The 15,373-nt window shown below is 40.4% G+C and overlaps 1 protein-coding gene across 1 annotated transcript in view; it reads right to left on the bottom strand.

Moving 5' to 3' along the window:
- atp6v1h (ATPase H+ transporting V1 subunit H) overlaps positions 1 to 15,373 on the bottom strand; it is a 117,004-nt gene that overhangs the window by 70,687 nt on the left and 30,944 nt on the right. Inside the window, exons 5-6 of the mRNA XM_060932037.1 lie at positions 10,862 to 10,975; positions 1,719 to 1,823 (exon numbers count right to left, since the gene is read on the bottom strand). Coding sequence (XP_060788020.1) covers positions 1,719 to 1,823; positions 10,862 to 10,975 — 219 coding nt within the window. The remainder of the gene's footprint in view (positions 1 to 1,718; positions 1,824 to 10,861; positions 10,976 to 15,373) is intronic.

Genomic DNA, 15,373 nt, shown 5'->3' with positions numbered 1-15,373 from the left:
AGAAGGTAAACTGCACACAGCGCCAGGGCAGTGTGATGGTATGTCTACTTTTAGATTGTGTTAGCTTATCAATGAACACACTCGTCACTCGACGAGTTTCACGTCTTTACGACGGATACTTAAATGCGTGTTAGGTATTATTGTTGCAGTCTAAGCAGTCATTGTAGCAGCTAGATGAGCGAGAACCGAAAGGGTCTGTGCCATAAACCGTTATTTCTTCATGTCCAAAATGGCGGTTGCGTTTACGAAGGTCACGTGAGTGGGAAGGGTCAATATACCAACTACACACCACGTTTCAAGCTATTATTTGTCACAATTTTCAAGTTCTGCTGCAGGAAACCAATCCGACCTCTTTACACTGACCTCAGCAGCCCATGGCATAAACCCACTGGACCTTTGTTTCAGCTGAGCTAAAAATTTAAATTTCTCACATTTCTTAGTATCAAAAGGCACATATTATACATTACTTCATCAACACACAACTTTCAAGACCATACCACTCATAGTTTTCAAGTTCTGCTCCGGAAACAAAACCGACCCCTAAGACTAACCTGAGAGATTAAGCCTGAAATTCTTTCCATGGAAACATGAAAAATTAAAATTTCTCAAAATTTCTTCATATGAAAAGGCACGTCTACATCACCTTGTTAACATGTATGCCAAGTTTCAAATCTGTATTGTGAATAGTTTCGGATATATGCTCCGGAAACGAACATTGCTCTTAGAAACTAAGTCAAAATCTATTTTTTATGTAAAAATTTGAAAAATTCTTCTTAAAAAAAAAAAAAAAAAAAAATATATATATATATATATATATATATATATATATATATATATATATATCCAAAATAACAAAAGGCATCAGTTCACATGTTGCTTGATATGTATACAAAGTTTCATGAAGATATCTTCAGTAGTTTTAAAGATATAGCCTGGAAACAAAAACGTGACTGGACGGACGCCATTTCTATAAATAATAAACAACTAAACCAAGTGCGGGGGGGTGTAAACGGAACAGGGAACCGAAACACAAACCATGCAATTCTCCATTAGCAAGGTACCGTATATTTTAACCAAGGGTATCAGCAGGATTCTGATTGGGTGGTGCTTCTGGAATTGAGGTACAAAGAGAAATTCACCTCAGCAGCCACTCTGTTCTCAGTACAAACTCATGAGCTTATGAGTACATCAAAAAGCACATTTTACAACTGAATATACTTTAAGATGCAATCATATGGCTCAGGCCTTGAAATAACAAGGCTACTTTGATGTCCCTCCATGCCACTTACTAAGAACACACTGGGTTAGAATGAAAAACATGGGGGGGGGGGGGGGAACCCCGACATCCTGTACAGGCTCAGACAATGGTCAACTTCGGAATGAATTTACACGTACAGTGCAAGTCGATGAAATGTGACGTTTGGTCAATTTTCTTTTGAATGCACTGATCTGGGGGTGGGTTTCCCAGAAGCCTCTTAACAAGGAGAGAGAAAGAGTGTGTTCATTGTGCTGCTCACTTTACCATTTAATGATTATCTTTGCGCTGCAATGCTTTTGGGAAACTCAGGCCTGATCATTAAGTGGGGATTAATCCCATTATACAATGTGAAATTTAGGAAATTGATCTCTCTCTCACACACACAAAAAAGGTGAGCTTATGAACTATAAAATTGGTATCTTATTCAAATTGCAGAATAGACGCATGGTTGCTTCTCTACCTGGGAACTAAGCTGAGTCTTGATCCAGTTGAAGTAGTAGTTCAGATCACTCCCTTCCATCAGATCCCGGCCCCAGGCCGCCAGCTTGGCAATGATCCGGGCAGCCTAAGAAAAAAAGAAAATAAATAAATAAATACTTAAAACATGTACATGTGTGGTAACACTGATAAAAGCTCTACAAGCACTATATGGTCCAAGCCCAAAGAGATAGTCAATTGTGCGAGACTGAAAGTACTGAGAAAAGGAAAAGAAAAAAATTAATTAAAAAAAATAGTGATGCTTGAAAGTTTGTGAACCCTTTAGAATTTTCTATATTTCTGCATAAATATGACCTAAAACATCAGATTTTCACACAAGTCCTAAAAGTAGATAAAGAGAACCCAGTTAAACAAATGAGACAAAAATATTATACTTGGTCATTTATTTATTGAGGAAAATGATCCAATATTACATATCTGTGAGTGGCAAAAGTATGTGAACCTTTGCTTTCAGTATCTGGTGTGACCCCCTTGTGCAGCAATAACTGCAACTAAACGTTTGCAGTAACTGTTGATCAGTCCTGCACACCGGCTTGGAGGAATTTTAGCCCGTTCCTCCATACAGAACAGCTTCAACTCTGGGATGTTGGTGGGTTTCCTCACATGAACTGCTCGCTTCAGGTCTTTCCACAACATTTCCATTGGATTAAGGTCAGGACTTTGACTTGGCCATTCCAAACCATTTAACTTTATTCTTCTTTAACCATTCTTTGGTAGAACAACTTGTGTGCTTAGGGTCGTTGTCTTGCTATTCAGTCCATGGACAGATGTCCTGACATTTTCCTTTAGAATTCAGAATTCATTGTTCCATCAGTGATGGCAAGCCGTCCTGGCCCAGGTGCAGCAAAACAAGCCCAAACCATGATACTACCACCACCATGTTTCACAGGCGGGATAAGGTTCTTGTGCTGGAATGCAGTGTTTTCCTTTCTCCAAACATAACGCTTCTCATTCAAACCAAAAAGTTCTATTTTGGTCTCATCCGTCCACAAAACATTTTTCCAATAGCCTTCTGGCTTGTCCACGTGATCTTTAGCAAACTGCAGACGAGCAGCAATGTTCTTTTTGGAGAGCAGTGGCTTTCTCCTTGCAACCCTGCCATGCACACCATTGTTGTTCAGTGTTCTCCTGATGGTGGACTCATGAACATTAACATTAGACAATGTGAGAGGGGCCTTCAGTTGCTTAGAAGTTACCCTGGGGTCCTTTGTGACCTCGCCGATGATTACGTACATGCCTTGCTCTTGGAGTGATGTTTGTTGGTCGACCACTCCTGGGGAGGGTAACCATGGTCTTGAATTTCCTCCATTTGTACACAATCTGTCTGACTGTGGATTGGTGGAGTCCAAACTCTTCAGAGATGGTTTTGTAACCTTTTCCAGCCTGATGAGCATCAACAACACTTTTTCTGAGCTCCTCAGAAATCTCCTTTGTTCAGGCCATGATACACTTCCACAAACATGTGTTGTGAAGATCAGACTTTGATAGATCCCTGTTCTTTAAATAAAACAGGGTGCCCACTCACACCTGATTGTCATCCCATTGATTGAAAACACCTGACTCGAATTTCACCTTCCAATTAACTGCTAATCCTAGAGGTTCACATACTTTTGCCACTCACAGATATGTAATGTTGGATCATTTTCCTCAGTAAATAAATGACCAAGTATAATATTTTTGTCTCATTTTTTGAACTGGGTTCTCTTTATCTACTTTTAGGACTTGGGTGAAAATCTGATGATGTTTTAAGACATATTTATGCAGAAATATAGAAAATTCTAAAGGGTTCACAAACTTTCAAGCACCACTGTAGGTATATTCATTTTATGTCATGTTAGATCAACTTTCAAGTGGCACATCTGTTCAAGAGTTTGCTCTCTCTTTTGGAAATTAAGAGTTCAAACAGTACAGTCATCCATAACCCAAGAGAGCGTAACTAGCGCTGTTCCCCAAAGAGGAAAAAACAGCTCTCCTTTCTTTCTCCCTGTCAATTAGAGTAGTGCTAATCACCGCTCTCGTGTCCATGTAGCACTAGAGTCTAGTCGAGGCCAGGTAGCACTCTCCACCAAGTGTGTTCTGCTGCCTTACGGCAATTAAATAAGAAGCAGCGGCTGGCTTTGGATGGCTCAAAGCCAGCCACTCACCCTTCCAGGAGGACTGAAATTGGGAATTGAGTACAACTGAACTGCAAGAAAACTGGTATACAAGGTAATAATAAATTATGTGCCACGTTCTGAATAAATCATGTCACTGAGCAAGCCAGAACTTCTAAAAGTATTTCAATATCATGTTTGTGTGTCGAAGAATATGAAAATGGTAAACACCGAGCACTCTGATGACCATCCATAATGGCTTTATCGTCAATGAGTGTTCAATGGTTCAGCCCACTGGACTTGACGCGTCCCTAAATTACATTCAGATACAACTTCAGTAACGTTAACCTTGAAAACATACCACTGAGCTACAGCTTGCGGCGTAACTGTGGCAAGTAAATAACGAGGGGAAATTATGTAAATGATGAGTAATGTGGATGGAAGCTAATTTAAGTTGTATTTATAGAGTGTGTGTGCACCGTTGATTCATTTTGTTAATTCATCTTTTTAGGAAGACAAAAGTAGTACAATTATTAGAAATCATTAAAAAAAAAAAAATTACCCTGTAGTTTTATCATGCAAAAAAAAAAAAATCGTTCTTCTATTGAAACAAAAATTACATCCCACCCTTTTTTGCATACAATTAAGAAAAATCCATTTCTCCCTCTCAGATTCATCTTTTCTTGTAGCATGTTGTGTTGCACTGAAATGTTGAAGCCACAACAATGTCATTTTCCCCAGCAATGATTCATAATTAGATGATTACAGACTATCCTTACAGCATGTGATCCACGAGGGTAAAGATAATAATAGCTAGCAGGCTAATTTTTTTCCAGATGTTCTGGAGGAAACGGTCATATACAGTACTTCAGTGCAATACTTCACGCTCAGTCATTTTGAGCGGGTGAGTCGTGAGAACTTGACTTATGGAACTTGTGAAGGATACAGTTCACCTCAGCACTGACCGTCATATCTAATAACGGTCCTTCCACAAATTATGCACAAAAAAAAAAAAATACAGCAGTATTATTCTGTGGAATGCATGACCCCCTATATGCACAACTGTAAAGGTGTGTGTGTGTGTGGGGGGGGGGGATATTCTCTGGCAGAGAGAACAGACATTTCCCCAAACCACTGCTTGTCTTGTCAAGTTAAAAAGCAAGCCGTGACTGAACTGCATTAAAAAATTAAAATAACATCTGTTGCTAGGTAACAAAATAAAACCGATTTCTACTGGAATTGAAATCCACGCTTATGATTATAAAAAGTTCTCCTTTACACCTTATTGTAGACAGACACACCTTTTATGCGGCTAGTGCTGTGGGCTGAGTGCACATCAAGTGGATAGTGAAAAGTACAGGCTTGATTTGGGGGGGGGGGGGGGGGGGGGGCCTAAAAACAATCACCCTCTGCTTCCTGTGCCTTCAATTCAATGCTTGATGTGCAAACTGCCCATGGTACTTGTCATGATTGGTCAGAGCCACACAGCTACTGCTACTTCCAATTTGCATCCAGCTCAACCCTTTTTTTTTTTGCGCTGCACTAGGAGTTAGGTTCTTACCACTCACCATGCCACAATCCTTCTGTTGTCATGACTCCCCAGTGACTATTTCATGGCCGTGAAAAATCAGGATGGAGAATTTGCGTGTAGCGTGCAAGTAACAAAACAGCAAGGCAAAAAAATTATTCTCTCTCTCATCTCATCTCATTATCTCTAGCCGCTTTATCCTGTTCTACAGGGTCGCAGGCAAGCTGGAGCCTATCCCAGCTGACTACGGGCGAAAGGCGGGGTACACCCTGGACAAGTCGCCAGGTCATCACAGGGCTGACACATAGACACAGACAACCATTCACATTCACACCTACGGTCAATTTAGAGCCACCAGTTAACCTAACCTGCATGTCTTTGGACTGTGGGGGAAACCGGAGCACCCGGAGGAAACCCAAGCGGACACGGGGAGAACATGCAAACTCCACACAGAAAGGCCCTCGCCGGCCACGGGGCTCGAACCCAGGACCTTCTTGCTGTGAGGCGACAGCGCTAACCACTACACCACCGTGCCGCCCAAAAAGTATTATATTTTATCCATAATTTTTATTGACTTTTTTTTTTTTTACAGTTGTTAGAAGTTTACATACAGTGATATGATATGAATGTCACCTTGGATATGAATGTCATGGCAGTATTTGGGCTTTCAGTCATTTCTTTGAACTGTTCTTTTTCTGTGGCAGAATGATTGTACGGTATACATCTTTAATGGAAAAAAAAAAACACACTAGAATTTGGTGCACAAGTTTGAATTTTCTTTGGGTTTTCTGAAATCAACACAGGGTCAAAATTATACATACAGGGTCAAAAATTTACATACGCTCACTTAGATTATTAATTCAGAGGCACTGAAACTTCCAAAATGTCTTTCATCTTACCAACGCCGAGGTCTCTTAACTTCCTGTTAGTGATCATGATTGACTACAGCTGGTAGCGTCTCTGTACCTTCATAGAAAGGGTTTGTTTACAGCACTCATTGGATTGATCAACACAGTAAAATGGGAAAGTCCAAGGAGCTCAGTGCAGATCTGAGAAAGAGGATCGCAGAGATACACAACTCTGGAATGTCTCTTGGAGCCATTTCTAAAACAACTGCAAATTCCAAGATCAGTTCAAACAATTTTATGCAAGTTATTGTGAGGTGCAGTCACTTTGCCAAGCCACTTTGCTTCAAGAAAACCCAAACTGTCACCCTTAGCTGAAAGGAAATTGGTTTGGATGGCCAGGAACAACCTGGGAACCACCATGGCACAGCCCTGCCATGAACTGGAAGCTGATGGATCACTGTCTACAGTTCAGATCACCATGGACTAAGAGGCTGCTATCCAAGAAATCAACCCCTGCTCCAAAATTGACACCTTCAAGCTTGACTAAAGTTTGAAGCTGACCACACAGACAAAGAAAAAGCCTTCTGGAGGATAGCTGTATGGTCAGATGAGATAAAGATTCAGTTGTTTGGCCACAATGACCACCATGTACAGAGGGGCACTGTACCAGCTGGTGGTGGTAGAATCATCATGCTCTGGGGCTGTTTTACTGCCAGTGGAACTGGTTCATTGCACAAAGTGGATGGAATAATGAAGAAGGAGGACTACCTCAGAATTCTTCAGCATAAACCATCAGAAACTTGAACACAACTCGGGAGTCACAACAGGACACTGAACCCAAACACGCATCAGAGCTGGTTGTGGAGGATAAAGCAGGCAAACATTAAGCTTAAAACAAGTCCTGACTTCAACCCTTTTGAAAATATATGGACCGTGCTTATAAGTCGAGTCCATGCCAAGAGAAAAAAAAAATTTAATTGAACTCTACCAATTCTACCATGAAGAGTCATGAAATATCCAACCAGAATTCTGCCAGAAGCTTGTTCATGGTAAACAAAAATGTTTGGTCAAGGTGAATCTTGCAAAGAGACATTTTACCCAAATATTAGGTGTGCTGTATGTATATTTTTGACCCTGTGTTGATTTCAGAAAACCCAAAGAAAATTCAAACTTGTGCACCAAATTCTAGTGTTTTTTTTTCATTAAAGATGTACGCTGTACCATCATTCTGCCACAGAAAAAGAACAGTTCAAAGAAATGGCTGAAAGCCCAAATATTGCCATGACATTCATATCCAAGATGACATTCATATCACTGTACAGTGGGGCAAAAAAGTATTTAGTCAGCCACCAATTGTGCAAGTTCTCCCACTTAAAAGGATGAGAGAGGCCTGTCATTTTCATCATAGGTGCACTTCAACTATGAGAGACAGAATGGGGGGAAAGAATCCAGGAAATCACATTGTAGGATTTTTAATGAATTAATTGGTAAATTCCTCGGTAAAATAAGTATTTGGTCACCTACAAACAAGCAAGATTTCTGGCTCTCACAGACCCGTAATTTCTTTAACACTACATTCACACTGCAGGCTGAGGTGACTCAAATCCGATTTTTTCGCCCATATGTGACCTGTATCTGATCTTTTATTGACAATATGAATGACACAGATCCAATTTTTTCAAATCCGACCCAGGCCGTTTGGATATGTGGTCCTAATTCCGATTCCTATCCGATCTTTTCATATGCGACTTCAGTCTGAACCGCCAGGTCGCATTCATCTGACTTACACGTCATCAACAAGCCACAAACGTCACTATTCTGCGCTGAAGTAGGCGGCGGGTCTCTCAAAAAAAGTTACAACAACATGGCTTTAATGTTCCTTTGAACGGAGGTTGCAGTCACTACCCCGCAGAACGCCTGAGCCAAAACCCTTGCCCTCTTCCTTCTCAACCTCCTCCTTAACATCAGGCTATTGTGCATGTTCTGGCTCCGTCGCAACAACAACTGCATCATCGCCAGGTACTCCATGCTGGCTACTGTCATACACAGGAAACTTTAGGTTACTTCCGTAAACGCTGGTCATGCTCACTGCGTGTGACGTCGTCGTATCCTGCAATGCGCATGCGGAACACTTTTAGGTCGCTTTTCGTTCATACTGAGGATCACATACAAGTCGCATATATTTGTTAATGTGAACGACCTCACAAAAAAAATCGGATTTCACAAAAAAATCGGAATTGAGCATTAAGCCTTGCAGTGTGAACGTAGTGTAAGAGGCTCCTCTGTCCTCCACTCGTTATCTGTATTAATGGCACCTGTTTGAACTCATTATCAGTATAAAAGACACCTGTCCACAACCTCAAACAGTCACACTCCAAACTCCACTATGGCCAAGACCAAAGAGCTGTCAAAGGACACCAGAAACAAAATTGTAGACCTGCACCAGGCTGGGAAGACTGAATCTGCAATAGGTAAGCAGCTTGGTGTGAAGAAATCAACTGTGGGAGCAATTATTAGAAAATGGAAGACATACTGATAATCTCCCTCGATCTGGGGCTCCACGCAAGATCACCCCGTGGGGTCAAAATGATCACAAGGACGCTGAGTAAAAATCCCAGAACCACATGGGGGGACCTAGTGAATGACCTGCAGAGAGCTGGGACCAAAGTAACAAAGGCTACCATCAGTAACACACTACGCCGCCAGGGACTCAAATCCTGCAGTGCCAGACGTGTCCCCCTGCTTAAGCCAGTACATGTCCAGGCCCGTCTGAAGTTTGCTAGAGAGCATTTGGATGATCCAGAAGAGGATTGGGAGAATGTCATATGGTCAGATGAAACCAAAATAGAACTTTTTGGTAAAAACTCAACTTGTCGTGTTTGGAGGAGAAAGAATGCTGAGTTGCATCCAAAGAACACCATACCTACTGTGAAGCATGGGGGTGGAAACATCATGCTTTGGGGCTGTTTTTCTGCAAAGGGACCAGGACGACTGATCCGTGTAAAGGAAAGAATGAATGGGGCCATGTATTGTGAGATTTTGAGTGAAAACCTCCTTCCATCAGCAAGGGCATTGAAGATGAAACGTGGCTGGGTCTTTCAGCATGACAATGGTCCCAAACACACCGCCCAGGCAACGAAGGAGTGGCTTCATAAGAAGCATTTCAAGGTCCTGGAGTGGCCTCGCCAGTCTCCAGATCTCAACCCCATAGAAAATCTTTGGAGGGAGTTGAAAGTCCGTGTTGCCCAGCGACAGCCCCAAAACAAGGGTATATAATGAACTATTGAGATGAACTTTTGTTATTGACCAAATACTTATTTTCCACCATAATTTGCAAATAAATTCTTTAAAAATCAGACAGTGTGATTTTCTGGATTTTTTCTTCTCATTCTGTCTCTCATAGTTGAAGTGTACCTATGATGAAAATTACAGGCCTCTCTCATCTTTTTAAGTGGGAGAACTTGCACAATTGGTGACTGACTAAATACTTTTTTGCCCCACTGTATGCATCTGACCACAACTGTATTCGAGTTTGTTTATTCAAACAGTGTTTGAGCTCCAATAAACAATTTTTTTTAAGATATTGTGAACCTGGAGCACATTTTGTTTACAATATTAAGCCTCTGTTCGTATCAATTTCTTTACTGATTATTTATATAGTTTTATCCAGACAAAATACACATGTATATATTTATCAAAAAAAGAATGCCATTTTTTCTTTCTTCAAATTTTGTTTAAAAATATACTGAGAATCAAATCAAATTGAACTAAGAAGTCAGGATAGTGAACTGAATCGTGACCGGAGTGCATTATTGCATCCCCACAGAGAGAGAGAGAGATACAAAGAATAAATCAAAACAGAGAATCTGATTCTATAGACTCAAGGTTGAAGAAACAAACCCAAGCCTTTTCCCAGGATTCTAATCTTATTTACTGTTGACCTTTAAAGATAAGTCAAATAACGTCAGTCGTCTCCCCCCCCCCCCAGGGATGAGAAACAACCCTCATAATGCAGCATGGTAAGCAGGTCATTTACACAACCCTGTATTTTATTTGGAAATTTAACCCTGTGAAAAGAACCTCCTGGTCCAAAACATCCTTTCTGTGTTGAGGAGCCTTTTTTCATTTCCATTTTGCATGGTTATTTTCAAAAATAATTTGCCGCTCCAATTTATTTTATTTCTTCATATTTCCGTCATCAAGTATCATTAGCCTCATTAATCCCCCATGGCCTAAAAAATGAGTCCGTGATCACACCTGGATCCTTCTTTCTGAGAGAGGCATATCCATTTTTCTAGTCGTGAACATATCATCCAAGAACTTCAAGCAACTAATAGCACACACACTTGAAATCTCAGTACTCTCTCACAGGCAGGCTCATGAGTGACATCAACAGTCATTTGCCGTAAAAATAAATGCAGGTTTGTCTAATCTCATCAGATGGTGCATTATAAAATTTCATGTTTTGGTAATCATAATTACAACACGTCCTTAGCACCGACTCAATAATTGAAGACAATCTCGGCAAGTAATTAAAGTAGATACAATTGAGAGACCCCAGAGTTTCTGGCAGCAGTTAAATAAAATGTATTTTGAGCATGTAATTGGAGTGGTGTTTGTTTTAATAACAACTTACCATGTGAACGGTGAAAAGGTCCTGGCGGTTTAGCATCGGTAGGAAATATGACCATGCTGTGTTTTTCGTCTTCTTGGCATAATCAAAGAAAATGTTGACTCGCTGATGATTTTCCTAGGTTTGAGGGAAATGTTTCTTTAGGACACATTTGGATAACTGATTTAGAACAAGATCAACTGTGAGCTACTGCTCACTTACGCATATCCCCCCCCCGCTCTCGCTTATATCAGAATGCAAGCAATCGAAGGAATAGGACACTTATGAAGGTTGACTTCAACAAATAATTAACCCTGAAACAAATAAGTAAAGAGGAGGTATTTCAAATAGCATCCTGGGAAACTGTCATTTTGAAACAGCGTCAAAATCTACCCTATATGTTTCGTAAATACATTCAGTCGGTAAAAGGGAAGTCAATGTGGGACAGACCTAAAAATGGTATACGCGGTATAAAACCCCAAGCTGAAGTTTGGTACCAAGTGGCTATGATTTGTGGTTGCTGAGAAAAAGGGTGTTTCGGAAGGACGGACAGACGGAGGTAAACCGCTCCTTCGGAGTGAGGGTATAATAAATGTACAAAAGTCTAAGGACGTACCCCATTAAAACAGCAATTAGCAGCCATAATGACCCGTAGTTGAAGACAGAAAATGTTAAATGATGGAGAAAGCAGCATAATTTGAATGCTGATGTAAAGTGGCACAATTTCTAAAGCACTAAATTACTACTGGTGAAATACTCAACTTGTAACCCATAATGGCAAATACAAAGCCGGTGAAATCATAACATGAATTTCCAGTTTTATGGGTGACACATAAAACGATCTCAGTGGTTAAGCGTTGTGCTAGATTTTTAACCACTGAATGGTTAAAAATGCATCAAAGGTCTCATCTCATCTCATTATCTGTAGCCGCTTTATCCTGTTCTACAGGGTCGCAGGCAAGCTGGAGCCTATCCCAGCTGACTACGGGCGAAAGGCGGGGTACACCCTGGACAAGTCGCCAGGTCATCACAGGGCTTTATCAAAAGGTATTCACAGAAAATTTATTCTAATGGTTTCGAAAAAGATTTCTCTACTAAAATCATATTTATGTATATGCAAAAATGCACACTAGCACAAACTTCACATGAAAAAGTAATAACTAGATGTTGTTAGGATTTAAATAATAAAGTGCCCTATGAGTGTAATAACACAAACACTTGTACACTTGCTCATTCAAGCAATCAGCCAATCATGTGAGAAACACAATGCATAAAACCATAAGTGTACAGGCCAAGAGTTTATGCTCATGGTCACAGGCTACAGTAACTCAAATAATCACTCTTTACAACCGCGGAAAGCAGAAAAGCTTTTCAGAATGCATGACATGTCAAGCTTTGCGGCAGATGGGTTACAACAGTAGAAGATCATGCTAGATTCCATGCTCACTGTTGCTCAGAACCCTGTTCTTTGCTGGTAGAAGTGAAGAAGCAGCAGCAGCATTTATTTGTCACATGCACGCTCAAACACAGTGAAATTCATCCTTTGCATTTAACCCTCTGGGGTCTGAGGGTATTTTCTCACATGCTCCGATTTTGCTGTCACTTTCAACAAATCTAAGCAGTATTTTCAAAGTCACATGACTTTTCTATATTCAGCACAAGTTGTGCTACAATAATATCCATGTAGTATGTATATCATGATTGTACTTTTAAAAAAATAACCGATAAATGAAGATGTAAAAAGCAGTTTTAGAACGGTGTTGGAAGGTGTGAAAAAACATGACCTTACCCATTCTGTCGAACCTTTTTGGTCACTTGAGGTGATTCTGTTCAGTCTTAGGAATGCATCAAGCACAAAAACTTACTTCTGCTCCATTGATTTGGACAATTAACTGGCCATCAGAAAAATGTATGTTCTACTGTTTTGGGATAAAGGGTTGGCAGTGGGAGGGGTATTCAATGAGAAGAGTAAAAAATTCCATTCCATTCAATGAGAAGAGTGAAAACCCCCTCCCACTGCCAACTCTTAATCCCATCAGGTTAAGGTCATGTTTTTTCACACATTCCAACACGGTTCTAAAACTGCTTTTTACAACAGCTTCATTCATCTGGCATTTGACTTTATTTTGGTATTTGACTCGATTCAGTGTGTCTTGAAATTAACTCATGTACTATTTTACTCAGTTCAGAGCCACAACCAACTCTGTTACACAATTACGCTGTAATTTTGCTCCCACTCCAACTTTTACTCTCTAAACTCAAAGTATAGCAAAATTAACTATTTTTGAGGTAAATACTTTTAACTCTGGAAAAATTGCTCAGTCATTTTTCCTGTGTATGCACAACAGCGCACGTATATCAACCAATAAGCTCATAAGAAAATATTTACACTTAAGTTGATCTTCAGCTGGAACGAGTCGAGGTTTTAAAAAAAAAAAAAAAAAAAAAAAAAAAAGGCATCGCTCATCAATGTCGCAGTTCTCAAGATTGAATTGAATCGCTGTCCTGAATCATCTGAAGCGCATAAAATCTGTGTGCTGTTTTGCAACAAGTTTTACCTCCAAATAGCCTAAACTATGGCTGACAGATTTTATCCTGTTTACGGTGGGCGTTCCCACCGCGAAAGAGAAACCAAATAGTGATCATTATACCGTTACCATGTGAATAGTCTTTTATGAATGCATAAGTGGGCGCTCAGCACTCCGACTCCGGTGTGACTGAGGAAGGTGACAAGTTTTATGTTTCATCTAATTTAGGCAATTTAAAAAATATATTATTTGGCAGTGGGCACATAAAGTGTAAAGTTTCTGTCAATATGTTTATCATGCTTGTACGATTAAAATCTTGAAGATATTTATCTAAATACATGACATACTCATTCTAAACATACCCATACCCAGAGCAGTGGGCAGCTATACTAGAGCGCCCAAGGAGCAGTTGGGGGTTAGGTGTCTTGCTCAAGGGTACTTCAGCCCAAGGCCACCCCATGTTACCCTAACCTGCATGTCTTTGGACTGTGGGGGAAACCAGAGCACCTGGAGGAAACCCACACCGACACAGGGAGAACATGCAAACTCCACACAGAAAGGCCCCCGTCGGCCACTGGGCTCGAACCCAGAACCTTCTTGCTGTGAGGAGACAGTGCTAACCACTACACCACCATGCCGTCACGGTGGAACCCACTATAGTCTTCTGCACTTGTATCCCATCCATCTCAAACAGTTCCGAGATATTTTTCTGCTCACCATGGTCGTAAAGCATGTTTGAGTTACCATATACTTCCTGTGAGCTCAGCACACTCTGACCATTTTCCTATTACCTCTCTCATCAAATATGGATTTCTGCCTCCAAGAACCACAGCTCACTGAATGTTATTTTGTTGTTTGCACCATTCTGTGTAAACTCCAGAGACTGCTGTCTCCAGTTTCTGATATAAATACTCAAACCCAGAGGGGAACTGTCAGGGCCTTCTCGGCCTTCAGAGAAGGCCCAAACATATTAGCATTTCCAATGTTGCATTTCATTTCTTTCATAATTTCATTTTAATTATTCTATTCTAATTTGGTCTCATTTTCTGTCAAATCTGCTTCAGAAAGAGTTACTGTCCTGAAAACATTAGAGTTATCCAATGAGATTAGTTTGTTTGTAGTCTCTAGGCTGAGAAGTGTTTCGAGCTGCTCACTCACTGGTTAGGGCTTCATTGCCAGGACAGAAGACCATGGCAGAATGTGTTTATAATAGGAAGTGACAGATGAATTAACCAATCAATCAGATTTTGATTTATAGTGGGAGGGACCAAAAATATATCACCATAGGCCTGTTTGAAGGCCAATGCTATCGAGAGCAAGTAGCACAGGCTAACAACCAAGAAACTAAGATTTCTGTCTCCAGACTCTTTTTCCATGCACATCTAGCAATGTCATCATAATTTCATAAGAATAAAGTTTTGGGTTTTTTGTGAACGTCCCCAAATCCCTGTACTGTAAAATATGTTAAATTTGTTGGGTTCCGTTAATACTTCCACCATTGTTTCTGATGGGGCGTTAATTAGTGTAACATACCTGTGGACATTATGGTGCTTGGGATTCTAGTTGTTTCTAGTTGTTAATGTTTTTCTTTATGGCGGGGAGAAGGTAATGCCTTTTATCTATTTCTCTGTTTGAACAAGCAAAAACAGCGCAAAAATTAACCATATTGAAGACGGTTTAAAGCTCATAGGCAACGGCTTTAAATTTTATGCACATTTGAAATATGTTAAAAAACCCTCTGTAATTTTCTTCTGGTCCCAAGAAGTATTGTGAATAAGTAATAATTAAAATAAGTTAGTGTGGATCGCGGAGAATTTCTGTTCGGTGATTTCCGTGACCACTCGGTGCGTGACGTCATTTAAGACAAACAAACCGCTTGAGTTGAGTCCACTTCCGTTTACTTACATTGCCATTCAGCTTGAGTGCGGACGTGCGTTCAGGAATTTCCAAAGAAAATCCATGCCTGATTGTTGTGCAGTGAACTGTAACAACGGGACCGGTTCAGGAA

The sequence above is a fragment of the Neoarius graeffei genome, chromosome 1 (genome assembly GCF_027579695.1).
Source record: "Neoarius graeffei isolate fNeoGra1 chromosome 1, fNeoGra1.pri, whole genome shotgun sequence".
In the NCBI taxonomy this organism is placed as follows: Eukaryota; Metazoa; Chordata; class Actinopteri; order Siluriformes; family Ariidae; genus Neoarius; species Neoarius graeffei.
The sequence above is the reverse complement of the archived record's forward strand: the minus strand, read 5'-3'. Positions and strand labels throughout refer to the sequence as shown.